This window comes from Arachis ipaensis, chromosome B03, assembly GCF_000816755.2.
Source record: "Arachis ipaensis cultivar K30076 chromosome B03, Araip1.1, whole genome shotgun sequence".
In the NCBI taxonomy this organism is placed as follows: Eukaryota; Viridiplantae; Streptophyta; class Magnoliopsida; order Fabales; family Fabaceae; genus Arachis; species Arachis ipaensis.
The window spans coordinates 37728592-37748601 of NC_029787.2; the positions used below are offsets into that span (position 1 = coordinate 37728592).

Below are 20010 nucleotides of genomic sequence, written 5' to 3' on the forward strand. Positions count from 1 at the left end.
AGGATTCTAGTTCAGTGCGCTGATTCACCGAAATGTCTCCATGGATAGCTCTCCAAACGAAGAGTTTAACTTTTGCTAGGGCTTTGATGGACCAAATTGACTTCCAAATCATCTTCTAGGTGAAAACTACCAAGAGAAATTCTATTGGGACGTGGAAAAATCTGAATGCAACTGAATAACCAGAATTCACAGAGTAAGAACCACTCTTTTCTTTACTCCATATTAATTTGTCTAGGCCTGAATTTTTTCTAGTGCTAAATATATTTTGAGCCACAGAAGGAAAAAAATAGGCGTTAATAAGTGATGGATTCCAGTGACCACCAGTCTGAAGTAATTATGAAACCTACTGAAGGTTTTGGTTAAGAGACTGATAAAAAATAGCATATTTAAGTTCTCCTTCAGTTACTGGTCTCGTAAGAATGCAGTTCTCCCTACTTGTCACCTTAGTTGTCAAACCCTCCAAAACTTCAATAAGATCATCTGGATTAGAACTTAGAAGTAGTGAACAATTCATCATAGAAAGATTGAACAATTCTGCCAATACCAGTTGTTTCTAAATAACACTCACCATTCATATCTTTCAACCTTTCACTTTGGTTGTGTCTAGAATGCATTCTAAACTTGGAGTAGAAGAATCTAATATTCTGATCTCCCCATTGTAATTACTTCATTGTAGACTTCTTCCAATACCATTCCTCCTTCTCTATAGAATCTTGTAGGGTGGATTCCAAAAAGAGGATAGTAGCTCTGTTTGTTAGGCCATTCTTTGCTTTTTCAGCTTCTAGCTTTACCTTTATCTCTTGAATCAGCTTCTCCAAATTGCTTTGATTTCTAATATGCTACTGAACAATGTTGTGACGACACTGTTTGATTTTACTAAAAAATATGAACCTTGGAGAAAGAATTTGGGTTACCTTTTCAAATTGCTGATTTCTGAGGTTTTTCTTACTATGAAAATGAACAGCCACCATATTCCATAATTTGCTATTGCTAGAATTCAACTAGCTATAATGTATAAAGAAATCCGTAGACTTAATCACCAAAATTTCATCCTTCCAAGCAAGTTCCAAACCCCCAGTTGTATCTTGAGGGTCAATACAGTAAGAGTTTTTGAAGCCCAATCTGTCACACTAACTGAACAAATGAAGCATTATTTTTAGTTTCATAGAGAAATAGTGCTTCGGGATAATGGAATTGACAAATTCCTTTAATATTGTGAACTGCTAGGGTCTTCTCCAAACTCCGGCAGTTACAGAAGAGCATCTTCATTGAGTTAGGTTGCGAATTGTAGGTTGGCACCGTTCCCCATTTTAGCCATGATCATATCCTCCATATTATCTCCCTGCTACCTATTCTCTCTTTTGAGTTCAGAGTATATTCGTTTAGTTCCTGCTACTGAATTTTTTCCTACCACAATACTCCTTGCCAAATGCTTGAGTTTTGGTCTATTAGTTGAAACCCCAGCTTAAGTACCTCTTATATCTCGGTTCTGATTAGAATGTAAAGTTTTCACTGCAAGGCTAATTGTTTATTGAGAAAAAAAAAACTAAATGGCCTTGAGTGACTGATTGAGATTCTGCTCGCTATCTTCTGTGATTGTATTCTCTATTGGCCCTTGTTGTTGAACCACCATTGTAACCTCGTTGTGCATATTATTATTGCCTCTCCTAGTCTGCAATATCAGAGGTTGTCCATCCTGGTTACCTCTCCCTTTTTCCTCCATTGATAAGGCTTCTAAACTCCGAAGCAAACACACTGAAGTAGGCTTCTTCGATCTCTCTCCCTGTTGTCAGCCAAATCTCGGGTTACTAGAATTAGTGTACTTGAAAAGAAGATTTTTGAATATTATTTCTGAATTGTTTCACTTACAGTGTGATTACATACAGAATATAAAGATTATTTACAACATAATTAAGGAAAGAAAATAACAGGTAATAAAAGCTATTCAAAACAAATCTGCACCAAATCTGTCCTAATAAACAAATCTGTACTAATTATAGAATAATTACAACACTCCCCCTCAAGCTGGTGAATGTATATCTATCATTCCCAGCTTGCAAGTAAGGTCTTTTAAATGCTCTGTGGGAAGTCTCTTAGTGAACATATCTGCCAATTGGAGTCTTGAAGGAATGTACTTGGTGGCTATAAGACCATTGTCCAATTTCTCCTTAATGAAATGTCGGTCTATTTCTACATGCTTTGTTCGGTCATGTTGAACTGGATTGTGTGCAATACTAATGGCAGACTTATTATCACAAACCAGTTCCATAGGAGCTTCATACTTTACTTTGAGGTCATCAAGTATGATCTTCATCCATAATAATTCGCAAATCCCTTGGGCCATGGCTCTAAATTCCACCTCTGCACTTGATCTTGCAACTACATTTTGCTTCTTGCTCCTCCATGTCACCAAGTTTCCACCCAAGAACATGCAATATCCTGAGGTGGATCTCCTAGCAATAATTAATCCAGCGTAGTCAGCATCAGTATATACTTTCATGGATAAAATCCCTTCCTTTTTGAATAGCAATCCTTTCTTTGGAGAGGCTTTCAAGTACTGAATAATTCTGTTTACAGCCTGCAAATGTCTCTCTCTTGGATCATGCATGAATTGACTAACCACACTAACTGCATAGGCTATGTCAGGCCTGGTGTGTGATAAGTAGATGAGTTTTCCCACAAGCCTCTGGTACTGTGCCTTCTCCACCTTTGGGCTTTTCTCATCATTTCCAATTCTATGATTTTTCTCTATGGGCACTCCAGTTATCTTACAATCCAACTTACCAATCTCTTTGAGGAGATCTAGGATATATTTTTTTTGGGAAATAAAGATGCCTTGTCTAGAGTAAGCAACCTCTATCCCAACTTGAAAAGAAGATTTTTGAATATTATTTCTGAATTGTTTCACTTAGAGTGTGATTACATACAGAATATTAAGATTATTTACAACCTAATTAAGGAAAGAAAATAATAGGTAATAAAAGCTATTCAAAACAAATCTGCACCAAATCTATCCTAATATAAACAAATCTGTACTAATTATAGAATAATTACAACAAGTGTTTTCTTTCATAGCCTCAATTCTTTTTTTCGTCTGGTCTGTCTTCAACCACTCCTCCCATTCACCTTCTAGGCTATCATCTTTATTACCACCTTCTTGAGTATTAGAACAACTCTGAGTCTCGTGACCTAAATGGCCACATAAGGAACAAAAGCATCCTATTCTTTTATACTGCAGTTGAATTGTTATTACTCTACCATTAGGACCTGCAATTTTTACCGATTGCTCCAATTTCTGAGTTACATCTGAGGAGATTCTCACCTTCACTATCCTCACTTCCTTTCCTTTGACAAGAAAGACATCCAAATCAAGAATAACACCGAGAAATTATCCAATTTTCCTTTTCAATTCCTTTGTTTTATAATACTCTAGCAGCTTTTATAATTGGATCCAAATTGGAACAAAACAAAAAGTATCCTTCACCACTTTCATGTCTATTGACCATCTTTTAATATTCAGGATATCATTTTTGAACAACTATGGTATCTCCTTCTCCACCCAGATTAAATCGTTTTCCTTTTCAAAAGAGAATTGGAAAGTATTATCACCATGATTAATTAAAATATATGATTATGATTAGTCTTTACTGCAATAGTATATATGATAAGAGAAAAGCTCTGCATACAAGCCATTAAGGCTTGTATGCTTTACAAGTTCATTAAGTAATAAACCCAAAAAACGCGCTGCTACACATACGTTGAACACACGCGCTATATAAATATCATGCGTATATATAACTACCAAATTTAAAAGATCTGTTTCCTTTTTCGTTCTCCTTATTTTCAGATTTGGTTGTTCTTCTTCTCGCGCGTCTTCCTCCTTCTTCTCGATCATTTTTTCCCCTCCTTTCTCACTGGTATGTTCTTTATCATTTACGTTTGTTTCTCACTCTGCAACTCCATCTTCGTTTTCTATTCGATTTCTGAAATCAAAGTTTGAATTCGTTTTTGAAGATAATGGATGATTCAACCTCAGATTGTCAGCTGAATCCAGGCGAAGTGGACTATGAATTTGAATCTAACGAAGTTCCTGAGGTTTGATTTACATAAAATTACTATGAATTTTGTTGCAGTAATTTGTATAGCAATGTGTAGGGGAATAATTCGTGAACATTGACTGTCAAAATAATGCATGAAGATAAATCTGTGGATTGAATGTAATGTATTAGTTTTGATTAATTATCTGGAATTTATAGCAGACGCTCGGGTGTAGATCAGACCTTTTTTGGGTATATTTCTGCTAGAAGTGTGGGTGTATTTATACACTTTACTGCTTTTTTGTTATTTTAATTGAGTTGTTGTTGTTCAGGTGTATTATATCAGACATGATTGGGTGTGTTTTTAGTTTTTGATATGGTGTATTCTGCAACCTGTGTATTTACAGTTTATGGCTTTTATTGTCATTTTAGTTGAGTTGTTGCGGTTCTGGTGTATCATATCAGACATGATTGTGTGTATTTGAATTATATCTATGGGTGTATTTGAATCATATCTATGGGTGTATTCTGCAGCCTCTCTCGGTTGTTGATGACCAGTTTGTTCCGAAGGTTGGAATGACTTTTACCACCCTTGAAAATGCTGGAAAATTTTACAGGAACTACGCCAAGGCTGCAGGTTTCTCTACAAGAGTTCGGAGCACAAATAGGAAGGGAAACGAGATTAAGAATCAACTGATTACATGTAGCAGAGAGGAAAAATGGAAATCTAAAATATCTCCGACCGAGAAGACCAATCCGACAGCCGGTTTAAACTGTCCTGCAAGAATTTATATACACACATTGAAGGATGTCGACCAAGCAAAACCTACCAATCATTTGTTGCGGCTGCCGGGGGTCACCGCGAGTTAAATTTTATCGAAAAAGACGTGAGGAATTACATTACCAGGGAAGTGCGGAATGTTTCCGAACAAGAAGATGCAAAGGAATTCGGGAAATATTTGTTAAGAATGAAAGAGAAGAATTAGAATTTCTTTTTTGAGCTCGAACTCGAGGAGGATCAATCGATTAAGCTGGCTTTTTGGGCCGATGCAAGAAGCAGAGCTGCCTTTGAGTATTTCGGAGACGTCATTTCATTCGACACCACCTACAATACAAACAGGTAACAAACTGTCCCTATTTATGATGCTAAATTAATGTATTTTTATGAATCCGTAGCAGAGGTGTATATTGGCTATTTTTTGGGTGTATACGAAGCATTTGTTGGGGTGTACCTAATGATTTTGCATTCTGCACTATGGTAATTTATTTCAGGTATAATTTGGTATGTGGTTCTTTTGTCGAGGTGAATCATCATGGTCAGTCAACATTTTTCGGATGCTCTTTGATGAAAAACGAAGAAATTGAATCATTCAAATGATTATTTCAATGTTGGCTTCGTTGCATGGGAGGAAATGCTCCGAAAGGGTTTCTCACCGATCAATGCGCATCAATGTAAAGGGCTTTAGAGGCCTGTATGCCAACAACAATTCACTGTTGGTGTATTTGGCACATCATGAAGAAGATTCCAAGCAAATTAAATGGGTACAAGGGACATGCAAATATTGTACAAGAAATGAGCCAAGTTGTTTGGAACTCTCACAGCAAAGACTCATTCGATAGGAATTTGAATGATTTTCTGCTCAATTTTGGTCTTGCGGACAACAAGTGGCTTTCAGGTAATGTCTTTTTAAAATCTGTAGCAGAGGTGTAAATTGCATGTTTTATCGGGTGTATTTATAGTCTGTGTTTGGGTGTATTCTGCAGATCTGTATGAAGACCGTCATATATGGGTTCCTATCTATCTGGATCACCACTTCTGGACAGGAATGAGAAGCACACAAAGGAGCGAGAGCATGCATTCATTTTTTAACAAGTTTATCACCCGGAACAGCTCGCTTATTCAGTTCGTCAAACAATACGATAATTGCCTCGGAAGCAGGGAGCAAGCAGAGAGAGAATCAGATGCTGCAGATTTTCATACGGTCATACCGTGTGTAAACAAATCCTCCATTGAAGCTCAGTTTCAAGATGCGTACACTCATCAAAAGTTTAGGAAAGTCTAAGCGCAATTCAGAGGAAAGGCGAATTGCATCACCAAATTAACGAATTTCGCTCTAGGCTATTTAGTATACGAAGTCGGAGAACAAGTTTCCAGCTCAATATTCAACAAGTTTGTGGTTACTTACGACTCAGTTGCAGCCGAGGTAAAATGCCAATGCTTATTATTCGAGTCGAGAGGGATACTGTGTCGTCACGCACTAAGCGTGTTAAGATTCGAACAAGTAAGCCAAGTGTCACCTAGATATATACTGGAACGATGGAGCAAGAAGGTAAAGAGGCGACACACACACATCAAGAGCAGCCACGACGAGCCACTAATGGAGCCAAAAAGCAAGAGGTTCGACCAATTGGTTTTTTGTTCGCAAAATATTTGCGAATTTGCATCCGAATCAGAGGAGCTGACTGCAATTCTGCACCGTGCGTACGATAACGTCATGGCTGAGATGGAATCATTAAAAGCCAAAAGGAAGAGGACATCTTCTTTATCCCACGAAGACGCCAACTTGGAATCTGTTAACGAGCTTCAAAGCCCGCCAAGGATTCGAACAAGAGGACGTCCAAAAAATAGGCTAGGTTCAAAGTTGGACAAACAGATCACAAATGCCACAAAGAAGAAGAAGATGAAAGTTTTAAGCGAGGTAAAAGTAATGTTCTTTAAATTTGTGGCGATTGAGTTTATTTTTCTCGTTAATAGTTTAGCTAATATGTGAGTGTTATATTCAGATAAACCTGTTTGATGCTGCATCAGTGGTGCATTCAAATTCCAGCCAATATCAAGGACAAGTTATGAATTATCAGTTCAGGGTACCAGCAGCAGGGGATAACTCTTTCGGTGTATAGTTTTACAGAATATGGGTGTAAAAGCACCGTTATTTTGGGTGTATTTTTGTTAATTCACATTTTACATATAGATACATATATATAATATTTGTGTTTTAGGGTTTACAGGTAAGGGGTAAGGGTTTAGGTTTTAAGTGTTTAGGGTTCAGGGTTTTAGTCTCAAAGCATCAGGGGGGATAGGTTTCAGGGTGTATATTCAACTTTATTTGGGTGTAAAAATTCGCAAGGTTATGGGTGTATATTTGATTTGATGATTTTCTTCATATTTTAGTACCTGTAATTCATACATTTTGAATACAGCACAAACAGTTTAACAACACAGAAAGTTTGGGTGTATATTTTAAGCAATCTTGGGTGTATATTAAACTTGCGTTGGGTGTAAAAGTTTATATTTTGTGTTTATATCTGCCTTTGATGTTTTCCTTCATATTTTACCACCTGTAATACAGCTTTTGAATACATCACAGACAGTTTAACATCACAGACAGTTTGGGTGTATATTTTAAGCAATTTTGGGTGTATATTAAGCATTTCGTTGGGTGTAAAAGTTTATAATTTGTGTTTATATCTGTCTTGATGTTTTCATTCATATTTTACCACCTGTAATACAGCTTTTGAATACATCACAGATAGTTTAACAGCACAAATAGTTTAACTATGGAAAAAAAATATACATTGAATAGAAGTTGTTGATAAATGGCAAATTTTTATAGCATTTGTTCAATTTACAAACTAGCTAGCAGTGGATTACGCAGTTTCTATATCAGTAGAATTTATTTGACAAAACGGACTCAATAATACGGAGGATGGCTTCGATAGCCTTATTGCATTACTCTCTCTAATTGCTTGATCTCTCTCTTTATTCATTTCACTGAATAGTATCTGCGAAGCATACTCCACTCTATAGTGGTCCACCTCCTCCTACAATTAAAAAGTATATTCTGTTTAAACAGCAATATTAATTCAGTAAAGTAATACAGAGTTATATAGTTCTAAAGACAGTTACCTGTTTCCAATTATCCCATTCATACTTTCCCTTTTTAATGTTTTCCGGCTCAATTAACTCAAGCCACTTCATAACGTAGATAGCGCAGTCATAGCTGAAAAAGAAGAAAATAAATTACAAATCTCATTTAGGAAAGTTTAATGTTCAGTGTCCCAAATTTATACCTTGATTTTTGGCCTGATATTTTAACATATGATGCTTTAATTTCCTTCTCCTTCTCGTCTTTCTTCAGAGGTTCCCCACCGGCATATGCTCTCAATCTTGAAAATACATATCCCTTAAATACCAAAACAAATCAGTAATACACCCGAATGAATGCACAAGATACAACCAACTAAATGGACAATATACACCCAACACAACTAACGAAATACACCCAACTTGATAAATAACATACACCCAACTTGATCAACAAAATACACCCAAATGGTTCAACAAAATACACCCAACTCGACAAAGAAATTACACCCAAAGGAGATCATAATTACACCCAAAGCAAAACATACATACACCTTATATTGAACTGAAATAGACCTATCTATTAAAGTAAAGAACACAGAGGCAACTTACAGTAAATTTATTAAGCTGCTTTCTCTCTTCGCTTGGAGCTTTCTTGTGTAGCGGGTCAAGTATATGACATCTCCGCTTTGTTGTATCAATCACCCATAACCACCAATGGCCCGAGTAGCAAACAGGTGCAAAAATCTGAATGATTGCCACATTTCAACAGTGTGTTATTTTATTTGGCATATAAGTAAAGAACGGTACTAACAAATTTAGCAAATGAAAACTTACATATCGATGAGAAGTTAATTTTTTTGCATCTATGAAGGGAATAAAACTCGGGTAGTCTTCCACCTTGAATTCTTTATTGGTTTTAGGTGATATGAATTCCCCCTTTGGGTGCTTCGAAAGGGCCATGTTCTGCAACAATTGCGAAACAACAAATGAAATACTGAAAATACACCCAAGTGAATACTTTAAATACACCCAAATGACTAAACAACTTACACCCAATCAAACGTAAAAAATACAACCAAATCAATACAGAAAATACACCTAAAATTCGTAGAAGTAACACTTACCGCAATATCGGGGGGGAGACAGTATACTTGTTCTTGAAACCTTTTATCATTTTTCTGGTTGAGGATGATGCACATGGCAGATACAATCTATAAATATATGCCGAAATCAATTTACATTAATAAACATAGCAGTAAACTTTGGTGTAAAAACATTAATGTTATTCTAATATTACCTCAGATTCTATATAACTTTCTGCCTGGAGGGATGCAAGGTGCATTCTATTTAAAATGTAATTATCTTGGGCAATCAGAGTACACATGTGGTCATACTCGTTAGTACCGCCATCTGCGTATGTCTTCAGTCGCGTCCCCCAGATGTAGCACTTTTCTTTCATATCATCCGTAATCTGATTTATTCCCTCAGAAGTTTCAAACTTCCCAGAACTTTCTCTCCCAATCTCCCTTTGAATTTGTGGACTTTTACTTTTTTCTTTCGCCGCACTGCTTGCTATTTTTTGTACCAAATCGTCTAATTGTTCTAGAAAATTTGCAGTTTCTGGAGATTTTGCCCTTTCTGTCTCCTGCGTTGACGCTCCCTCCTGGCTTGAATCAGTCAAGCCAAGGCTGAATGATGGCACTGGATCTGTTTTAGGAACATAGGATGCTATCCGTGCCATCATCATCAGGGCAGCAACGTCTTCTGCGGCTGGATGACTGCGTCATCATGTATAACGTATTATAAGAGTAAGAATATACGGATCATAAGCAAAGATTGATTTTAGTCTGATGAACTTACATTTTAGATGGAGCTGGGGGAAGCGTGGGTGTGGTTTCTTGAAGTTGTTGGGGAGGGGGGTTTAGGAGTGCTGCACAGTTACACAAAATTAATCATGGCGTAAAAAAAACTACTCAGGAACAATATACACCCAAACTGTTACCAAATATACACCCGAACTGTAACCAAATATACACCCAAACTCTAAACAAATATTCACCCAATACTATTTCTTACGTTTCTGTAGTTCCTTCAATCTGTAGCAGAGAGGTTGGTTCAAAATCTGTCTCAGGTGTTTCTTGAAGTTCCGGCACAGTGGTTGTTTGGGACGCCGGCACAAAAACTTAAATTGGGACTCTAAACAAGAAGAAAAATGAAATGTTAACAACGCCTTTGAAAATAATAAGGTTATAAGGTTGAAATATTCTTGGAAAACTCACATTGCAAGCGCATCCGACGGTGTCTGTTCCCTCACAACCATCATATTCGAATCAGCCGGCTCACTGGCTGACTGTTGAACCGGACTCAACCTAAAATACACCCGAACAATTCAAAAAGAAGACAGGCTTTGTTTTTTGAGAACTTACATACTTGCAGTTTTTGCTTTTTTTTCTTGCCTTTTTTTTTCTTGAATAAAATAATAAAGGGCTTTTTTTCTAAAAAAAATATATACAGAATTAGAAGTAGAAGGTAATAGAAGAACAAAAGTAACGGTTATTTGAAAGAGAAATTACATGCTCTCTGCCGGCTGGTTTACACTACTCTATTCTGTGCGTCCTTGAGAGGAAGGATCATCACTTCCCAAGTTCACAGCCGGTATTCTAAACAGATTTCATGTTATTCAGACAAAATATGATACAGGTATAAAATACACCGAAATGGTTCCACAAAATACACCCAAATCATGATAACAAGATTTTATTAAATAAAGCTTCTTACATTTCAGAGGAGACATAGCGACCTTTTGTCGATCGCAGGTCAGCTTCGTTCTCCCTGCGAAACAAGAAACAATTATTAGCAAAGAAAACACACTAAAATCTGAAATAGACACCACAACAAGACATACCCCTCTGCAGCAGTTTTTTCAACGTTTCCCCTTAGCCATTCATCTAGATCTTCACTTGATATTTCATATCTCTCACTACATTCATAAAAGAAGATGTTAACAAAAATAATTACAATGATAGATGGTAATATAGCTTACAAGGTACTGTACCCATCAAAGTATTGATCTTCTTCAGGAGATGAATGCTCAACAACAACTTTTTTCTTTTTGGGTTGTGTTCTGGGTGGAAAAAAAAGTATGAATCAGAAATAAAAAATTAATTTTATCACAGAATATTTATCCAAAAAAGTGCTTACTTTTTTGGTGTTGTTTTTGTCTTTTTCTTTTTCTTTTCCTTCTCCACCGGTGATGATTCTTCGCTTCTATAAGTTAATAAGAGACACTTCAGTTAATACATGAAATCTTTATAATGAAGCCAAAAGAAAGGAGTAATAATTTCAGAACATTACTCATCACTTGATTCAGATTCAGATTCTGAATCAGAATCTGACTCCTCTTGACTCTTCTTTCTTTTTCTGGAGTCCATTCTGGAAGGCAAACAATCATTATTTAGAACATACTAAAGATATAAAATACACCCAAATGAATGCACAAGATACACCCAACTGAATGGACAATATACACCCAACTCAGCAAACGAAATACACCTAACTTAATGAACTACATACACCCAACTTGATCAACAAAATACACCCAAATGGTTCCACAAAATACACCCAACTCGACAAAGGAATTACACCCAAGTATGGTACTTACTTTTTCCCCTTTTTGCTGGGGTGTTTTCTTGGTGAATCCTCTGAGTCTTCTTGAGTCTCAGACTCAGAGGTAGAACTGCCATTGTCAGTAGTTGTTTCTGTCTCCGAAGACGATGTTGAACTCGCCTTCCTTTTTTTATTTTTTTTATTTCTTGTTTTTTTTTCTTTTTTTTCTATTTTTTTCATTTTTTCTCTTGTCTCCACCATCTTTACAATTCCCTGAAACATTAGATATTTTAGTTAGCAACATTCAGGTAAATAAAATACACCCAACATATTATCTTCACTTACCAAAATTTTCTCTGTTTCTGCACTCATTCTTTCCACCAACTGCTCCTTACTCCAGTTGGCAATCCAGGGTTTTGGCGGTCTTTCAGCCCTCTTCTTGCCTTTGTTTTTTGAAAGATGAAAGTAAATTATCATCAGGACAAAGAGGCAGCCATCAATTGCCTTCTTCTTTTTCTCCTTGTAGTCGGTGATGCCCTTGATGATAAAGGTCAAAACATGCCCCCCCCAGTTTCGCTCCGTTATGCTGTCCATCTCAAAAATTGGGGCCAGGTGCACAGGCGAGATTTTGTTTATTGTCGTTGGCAAAAGGAACGCCATCTGTATATAGAGGATGAAAATCCTCTTGAACATTAGGCGTTCCTCTTCGTTACCAACGCCAATATCCATCATCTCATCTATAAGACTTTTGAGGGTCTTACCCTAGAATCTTTTAAAAATTACTTTGTCATCCTCAGAAAGTTTCTTATAATCCACTTTCTGAGGAAACAGATTTCCTACAAAAAGGAAAACAACAAAGTATCAAAGTCGGTTCAAATATACACCCAAGCATCAGTTAATATACACCTATAATTTTTAGCTAGTTACCTGTTGCATTGATGCCAAGCGCATGACCTATCTTTCTTGGTGTTATTTTAAAAGAACCATATCCTGTTTCCAGTCTGTTCTCCCCAAGTTTGAAGTTGTTTGCCAGCTCCCTTAACAGTTGGTGATGCACCCTTAGTGGTGGGATGTGCATCAACCCACCGAATCCAAGATCCCTCACAATCGCCTTCTTCTCCTCACTCATGTTTCTGAATTTATCACTTAGGAGATGTGTGGCACACTTAAGGTCTTTTGTTTGGTTTCTTGCTGCCATTTTCTCTGAAATAAAAAATACACCCAAAGATATCAGTAAGATACACCTATATATATGAGTCAGATACACCCATATATATGAGTCAGATACACCCATTGATAACAGTAAGATACACCCATAGATATGATTCAGATACACCCATTGATAACAGTGAGATACACCCATAGATATGATTCAGATACATCCATATATATCAGTCAGGTATCACTCAAACATGCTTCAATATCAAGCAACATTACAAGGTCAAGCAATATACACCCCCCAATCTACGAAATATACCCCCAAAAATCAGTTACCAGAAGATCTAGAACAACAAGAATAACAGTAAAACATAGAACAACAACGTAGAAGAACAGTGTAACAAAGAAGCAAGAATAACAGTAAAACCTAGAACAACAACGTAGAAGAAAAGTAAAACCTAGTTCGTAATCTGGAAAATATACAGGAATTGTAATGTAACGTACCTTGAGTATTGTAGCTTTGTTTTCTCTAGAGATTCTTGATCGAGAGTTTGATGGTGTGTTGATGGAGGTTTCGAAGGTTAGCGACGGCATGTATATCTTGATTTTCGAATTTTGCTGGAAAATGGAAGGGTTTCGTTTTCTTTGAATTGCTTTGAGAAGTGGAAGAAGTGGAAGAGTCTGCCATTACTCGAAGCGAACGTAACCGTTTGAGTGGGTAGCGCGTGAATGTTACGCTCCATTCAATCCCTCTTCATGCGCGTGTATTGTTTATGGGCTGGGCCAACTTGTAAAACTTGTAACTCGTTTTTGCTTGTATGTGTAGCAGGCCCGATATGATAATCAAATAATAAAAGGTATCATTAATATATGCTACTTCAGTTATGGCTTTCAGTGATTTCTGCTGAGCAGCTATCCAATGACTACAGTACACAAATAGCTAATCAATGAGTGTATGTTCATGAGGAAAGGGCAAGGTGCTATAAATAAAGCTAGGTTTAAATAAAATCAGAGAATCATGCTCACTTATACAGACCTTGTCATCAGATTCTGCACAAGGTATGCCTTTCTCCTTGGATCAAGAGTTGAATCACGATAAACCTTTCGGATCTCTGACTCAAGTTCATTCTGGTTCATCCGGAATATGTCTTTCCAACCAGGCTTGAACATTTGATCATTATGGTCCAAGCTTTCTTGATATTCAGCACCTAAGAATGAACAATACCAATCTATGATATTAATATCTATCATACAATTTCCATAAAACATGGAAGAAACTAAAGCTCAATATAAACCTCTTCGAGAAGTGTTATGATCTGAAGTTTCTATCTGTGTTATAGGTGCTGGACTATCTTTCCAGCATTCAGTGAGCCATTCATTGAACATAGTGTTTTTAGTTGCCTGCTTCCATGTGTCCATCATTTTGTTCTGTTCATCTTGAGTAAGCGCGGAAGTTACCCATGGCAACATTGATTGGAGAACTTCGGCTCCAGTTGTTCCAATTATCCGTCCCACTATCTTGTCCTGTTCTTCTACAGTGAAATGTTTCCCAAATAATGGCCACAGTTCACACTCCTCCCTGAAAAGATGATGATCCAGAGTAACCCTTATGGATTTGCACATTCCTTGAAGCTTAGTTGCGAGTTCATTATACTTTTTAATATTCTCACTACCCTTGGAATCAGAAGTTCTAAAATTACTTTCACTTAAGTTCTCTAGCATATGGTTCATCTGCAAGGCTTCGTGAAGCATAGAAAGCTCAGAAAGAACACAGGAAATATCCTCAAATAATTGTTCTTCCTGCTTATGGTCCAACATGTATGAATGACTCACATTATGAAGTGCCTCTTTTGACTCCAATGCTGGAAATACTATATCATCTTCTGAATTACTATGAGCTCTATATAAACCCCATAAAAGACGAAATCTTCCACTAAATTGCCGAAGAACTATCTCATCACCATTACTCAGCTTTCCAGATTCAACATCTAGATACTCCAAATCTTTTCGTATAGCTTTGTGGAAACTAAATATGGTATCAATTGGTCTTTGTGCAGATCCAACATCAGATGAGCTGCTTTCTGTTTCCCATACAAAAAAGACTGGAATTAAGAGATGGGGCAGAAGAGTTGAAAGACAAGGACCGCAAGGACTTGGCTGTAGAAATAGAACTCAGCCCCAAATTGTTACTGTTTACTCCTAAACCTGGCACACAACAAGACCGAGTAGCAAAACATTGTTTATGGACATTTTAAGTCTCTGGATTTTCAGTGATATCACCATTGTTGTGGGTAGGGGTGTGCAAAAAAACTGGTTTCACTGAACTGAATTGAAACTGAACTGAAACCATAGTTTTTATGAAAACCAGTTTATTAAAAACCAGTTTTTATGGTTCAGTTTAGTTTAAAACCAAATTAAAACTGGTTTTATTTAAACTCTAAATTAGTTTTTACATACTCTTTCTCTCTCTCCCTTCACTTTCTCTCTCCCCTTCCTCTCTCGCTCCTCTTTCTCCCCCCTTTCTCCCTTCTCTCTCCTCTTTCTCTCCCCTCTCTCCCTTCTCTCTCTTTCTCCTTTCTTCTTTCTCTCCCCTCTCTCTCTCTCTCCTCTTTGTCTCCCTCCTTCTCTCTTTCTCTCTCTCTCTCTCTCTCTCTCTCTCTCTCCCTTCTCTCTCTCTTTTCCCTCTCTCTCTCCCTCTCCCTTCCCGTCTCTCTTCCTCTCCCTCTCCTCTCTCTCTCTCCCTCTCCCTCTCTCTTCCCCTTTCTTTCTCTCTCTCTCTCTCTCTCTCTCTCTTTCTCTCTCTCCTCTCCCTCCCCTCCCATCTCTCTTCGTCTCTCTCTCTCTCTCTCTCTCTCTCTCTCTCTCTCTCTCTCTCTCCCGATTCCTTCCTCTCTCTCTCTCTCTCTCCCTCTTTTTTCTCGCTCTCCCCTTTTCTTTCTCTCTCTCTCTCCTCTCCATCCCCTCTCTCTCCTCCTCTTTCTCTCTCTCTTCTCTCTCTCCCTCTCTCTTCCCCTTTCTTTCTCTCTCTCTCCTCTTCCTCCCCTCCCATATATATATATCTCTCTCTCTTTCTCTCTCTCCCTCATTTCCCTCCTCTCCCTCTCTCTCCCGATTCCTTCCTCTCTCTCTCTCTCTCTTTCCTTCCTCTTCCTCTCTCGAGCTCTCCCCCTCTTCTTCCTCTCTCTCTCCTTCTCCTCTTTCTTCCCCTCCTCTCTCTCTCTCTTTCTTTTTCCTCTCGCTCTCTCTCCCTCTCTTTTCCCTCTCTCTCCTCTCCCTCCTCTCTCTCTCCCTCCCTTCTCCCTTCCTCTTTCTCTCTCTCTTCTTTTTCCTTTTTCTCTCTTTTTCTCTCCTATTTCTCTCTCTCCCCCTTTTCTTTCTTTTTCTCTCCTCTTCTCTCTCTTTCTTCGCACTCCTCTCTTTCTTTCTCCTCTTTCTTCACTTCCTTTCTCTCTTTTCTCTTTCTCTCTCAACCTTTTCTCACTCTATATCCTTCTTCTCTCTCTTTTTCTCCCCCTTATTTATCCAAAATAAGAGAGAGAAAGAGGGAGAGAGAAAAGAAGAAAAAATAGGGGAGAAAGAAAGATAGGAAAAAGAGAGAGAGGAGGAAGAAAATGAGGAGACAGAGAGAGAAAGAGAGAGAAGGGTGGGGGAGAAAGAGTGCAAGAGAGAGAGAGAGAGGAAGAGAGAGAGAGAGAAAGTGAGAGAGACAGAGAGAGAGAGGAGGGGAAGAGGGAAGGAGAGAAAGTGAGATAGGGAGAGAGAGAGAGAGAAGAGGGAAGGAGAGAGAGGGAGAGAGAGATAGAGAGGAAGAGGGATAGGGGAGAGAGAATGAGAGAAAGGGATAGAGGGAGAAAAGGGAGAGAGAAAGAAAAGGGAGGGGGAGAAAAAGGGCAGGGGAGAGAGAGAAAGAGAGAGAGGAGGGGAAGAGAGAGGAAGATAAGAAGAGAGTGGGAGAGAGAGAGAAAAGGAAAAGGGGGAGAGAGAGGAAGACAAAGATAGGGGAAGGGGAGAAAGAGGGGAGAGAGAGAGAGAAGAGGAAGAGTGAGAGGGGAAGGAGAGAGAGAAAAGGAGAGAAGGAGAGAGAGAGAGAGAAAGGAGGGAGAGAGAGGGAAAGAAGAGGAGAAAGAGAGAAAGAAGGAAAGAAAAGAGAAAAAGGGAGAGAAGGGAGAAAAGGAGAGAGAGAGAGAGGGAGGGAGAGAGAGAGGGAAAGAAAAAAAATGTAAAATCTAATTTTATATATGTTAAGAGAGAGGAGGGGGAGAAGAATGGTGAATAGGGAGAGAGAGAGAGAGAGAGAGAGAGAGAGAGAGAGGAAGAGGGATAGGGGAGAGAGAGAATGAGAGAAAGGGATAGAGAGGGAGAAAAGGGGGAGAGAGAGAAAAAGAGAGGGAGAGAGGAGGGGGAGAGAGAGAGAAAGACAAAGAGAGGGGAGGGGAGAAAGAGGGGAAAGGGGAGAGAGAGAGAGAGAGAGAGAGAGAGAGGGGGGGGAGAGAGGGAGAGAAGAAGAGAGAGAGAATGGGAGAGAGAGGGGGAGAGAGAAAATGTAAAAACTAATTTTATATATGTTAAAAGTTAAAACTAGTTTTAGCCTATAAACCAGTTTAAACTGGTTTTTTCAATTAAAACTGGTTTTATTTTTATGAACTGGTTTAAACTGGTGCACTGTATTGTAAACTGGTTTAAAACCAGTTTCTTATTTGACAAAGTAGTTTGGTTCAGTTTCTAAACCATTTAAAATGGTTTAGTGCAGTTTCAGTTCAGTTTATGAAAAAACTGAACCATGAACACCCCTAGTTGTGGGACTCTAATAAGTTTCGCTTGGCTGACTTTATGTTCCCATCTGATTTGTCTAATACTAAACAATCTCTTACAGATGATGCGGAAGCACAAGCACAGAATGGCCAAGCAATGTTTTCTTCTGTATCAGAAAGTCTTTGAACAGGACAGCAGCCTGAAGCACCAGAAGACAAACATAGACCTTCAATACGAGCCTTGCAAGCCCACCCAGAGAAGAGTGTAACTATAGCAGAATCCATTTCTGGAACTGAAACAGATTGGGATATTGTCAGATATAGACTTTTGTTTTTGGATGAAAAATTGTCGGATGAAATTGTGAAATTTCATTTCTTTAAGCAGGCAAATATATTAAAATAGACATATAACTTGCCAACTGCATGTTTCTCAGAAACATCTTTGTTTCTTCTGCTGTTAATGATCCTATCAACCATGGAAGGACACGCTCAATCAATTTCAGAGGCATCATGCACAAGCTTTGATACAGAAGTTCGCATTGCCTTTTAAAGCTAAAGTGCTTTCTTGCAAGTGGAAGGACCTATGGAATAGATCAATTAAGCGCATTTAACATTCCTTGAAAGGTAACTTGTGTTGCAACTATCTTGTCAAAATCACAGAATAAAATTTAATTACGCACTATGAAACAAAAACTTTCAGTGTCATACTTATGATAAAATTCGGTTAATTAACTAATATATATGAGAATTGGTCATATTTATCAACTTTGAACATATGATGCATATCCCACAAACCAAATATATCAATCTTTATGTTGCAGAATAAAATCAAATTTGCTAACTAATTCCGAATTTCCAACAAACACCTCCAAACATTATCACATAAACATTTATGACTCACCTGAACTTCTTCATTACGGAAATGTCTCTATGGTTTCCATTATATGATCAGCATGTGAGCATAACTTTGAAAAGAATTCAACTTCTGAATTAGATGTTGCTCCTTCACTTTGAATACCTTCAACCAAACACCGAAAGTCATTAAATTGGCTTTCTTCTTCAGCATGCTCCTGAAAAAATGACAATTCTCCATCTACTGCTGGAAAAATAACTTTGTCCTCAGCAATACTACATTGCCAGTAATAAATAATCAATACCTCAGACATGGAAGGTTGTCTTTGCTATTCAAATAACATCAGATTTACAATACTATAAGTTTGCAGAAAAATACATACAGTACCATGAATCAAGTATGGAAATTTTTAAAAGAAACATAATTGGGTAAGCTAAACTAAGGTGGTACCTATGAAATATACAAACTTCAGCAATGAACTGCAATCTTTGATTAAAAGAGGATAGATTTGTAAAATCCCCTGAACTTTGTATCTTTCTGGTCTCCACTGCTATCTCACTTAGCTATTTTCTAATTGCATTATGCCAGAGCAATATTTCATCTATAGGATGTGTTCCAATGGCATCAGAGTCATCCAGGGTAGATCCAGAATATTTCCTTTTTCCAGTTGATGGGCTACTACTAGATTGAACTTGAGAATGTTTTACGCAACTGTCAACTGTGTTAACACTGCTTCTCCCTTCCATCCACTTGAAAATACCTTCAATAAGTAAGAATTGTATATATTATAATCACATATCAGCTTCAACCCATAAAGCAACATCAACAAGAAAAGGAATCAGCAATGCCTTATACAGAATTTAAAATTTAAAACCACACCTTTTGAAGAAGCTTTTCCTCTGGCACTATCTTGATTAAGCAATTCTGCAAATCCAGTCGTTCATCAGGTGATATGGATCTTGAAAGCCATGGAAGAAATTCTGTCATCATGTTCACAGGAATACTGCAAAGAAACTGCCAAACTAAAGATGCCTGCTCCTCGAGAGAGAACTTCTCAATAAGCAAAGGAAATACCTGATATCACCCAAGAAAAGGGGGAAAATTAAATTCAGACACATCCAAAAGGATTTCTACTTACTCAGTTTTACAAATTCCACTTGCATTGGAATATACGTGAATTCTTAATTCAATTTCTTCCTGAAATCAACTTTAGCTGTAAGTTTTATATAAAATACTTCTTATCAGACCAAATGTTAACAGCTTAAAGATTTATGGATACAAGTAATGTACAAAGTTGATAAGTAAATTTGGCTTTAGTTATATTTATTAATATCACATTAAAGGTTCAATAATTTGAATGTGTTGATGTTAGTCGATGGCACCATATCACTCTGAGCCCCAAACTTAAGGGTACTATCATCCCATTTGGCCAGCTATTTAATACAACAACCCCTAAACCCCACGTTATGCCCAGAACCAATGCGAGTCCAAACAAGGGATGGGCATAAAAAATTTCCTGTTTCTCGGTCATTCACAACGACTGATGAAGGATTCCTCAAAAAGTTAAGGATTAATATAGTAATCCTTTTGAAAATTTTAAATCGAATGGATTCGGTCTTATACATACGCGAGGAAGGTAATCAAAAAAGAAAGAAAATGAGTTCTTCTTTCTTTTATCACTTAGGAGCCGTGCAAGATGAAAGTCTCATGCACGGTTTTGAATGAAAATATGGAATG

At 37.6% G+C, this 20010-nt stretch overlaps 3 protein-coding genes, 1 long non-coding RNA gene and 1 pseudogene across 5 annotated transcripts; all 5 read right to left on the reverse strand.

The window, feature by feature from the left end:
* Positions 7686 to 9146, reverse strand: LOC110269437. The gene is made up of 6 exons (XM_021117263.1): positions 9030 to 9146; positions 8740 to 8868; positions 8515 to 8649; positions 8109 to 8221; positions 7945 to 8038; positions 7686 to 7859 (listed from the first exon to the last, which is right to left on the reverse strand). The coding sequence occupies exons 1-6, from the start codon at positions 9102 to 9104 to the stop codon at positions 7686 to 7688; spliced, it is 720 nt and encodes a 239-aa protein (XP_020972922.1). The 5' UTR covers positions 9105 to 9146.
* LOC110269660 lies at positions 10141 to 11029 on the reverse strand. Of its 2 annotated transcripts, none has more exons than XR_002358422.1 (4): positions 10949 to 11029; positions 10684 to 10737; positions 10479 to 10565; positions 10141 to 10274 (listed from the first exon to the last, which is right to left on the reverse strand). It is a non-coding gene; the product is annotated as an uncharacterized LOC110269660 (long non-coding RNA). The 2 variants fall into 2 exon arrangements; XR_002358423.1 differs by having other exon boundaries at positions 10961 to 11020.
* LOC110269438 lies at positions 11563 to 12269 on the reverse strand. Its single transcript, XM_021117264.1, has 2 exons — positions 11857 to 12269; positions 11563 to 11784 (listed from the first exon to the last, which is right to left on the reverse strand). Exons 1-2 carry the CDS (start codon positions 12241 to 12243, stop codon positions 11563 to 11565), a joined length of 609 nt encoding a protein of 202 aa, XP_020972923.1. The 5' UTR covers positions 12244 to 12269.
* LOC110262397 (zinc finger protein BRUTUS-like) lies at positions 13679 to 14837 on the reverse strand. Its single transcript, XM_021118779.1, has 2 exons — positions 13965 to 14837; positions 13679 to 13877 (listed from the first exon to the last, which is right to left on the reverse strand). The coding sequence occupies exons 1-2, from the start codon at positions 14485 to 14487 to the stop codon at positions 13696 to 13698; spliced, it is 705 nt and encodes a 234-aa protein (XP_020974438.1). The 5' UTR covers positions 14488 to 14837; the 3' UTR covers positions 13679 to 13695.
* LOC107632983 overlaps positions 17603 to 20010 on the reverse strand; it is a 14147-nt pseudogene continuing 11739 nt past the window's right edge.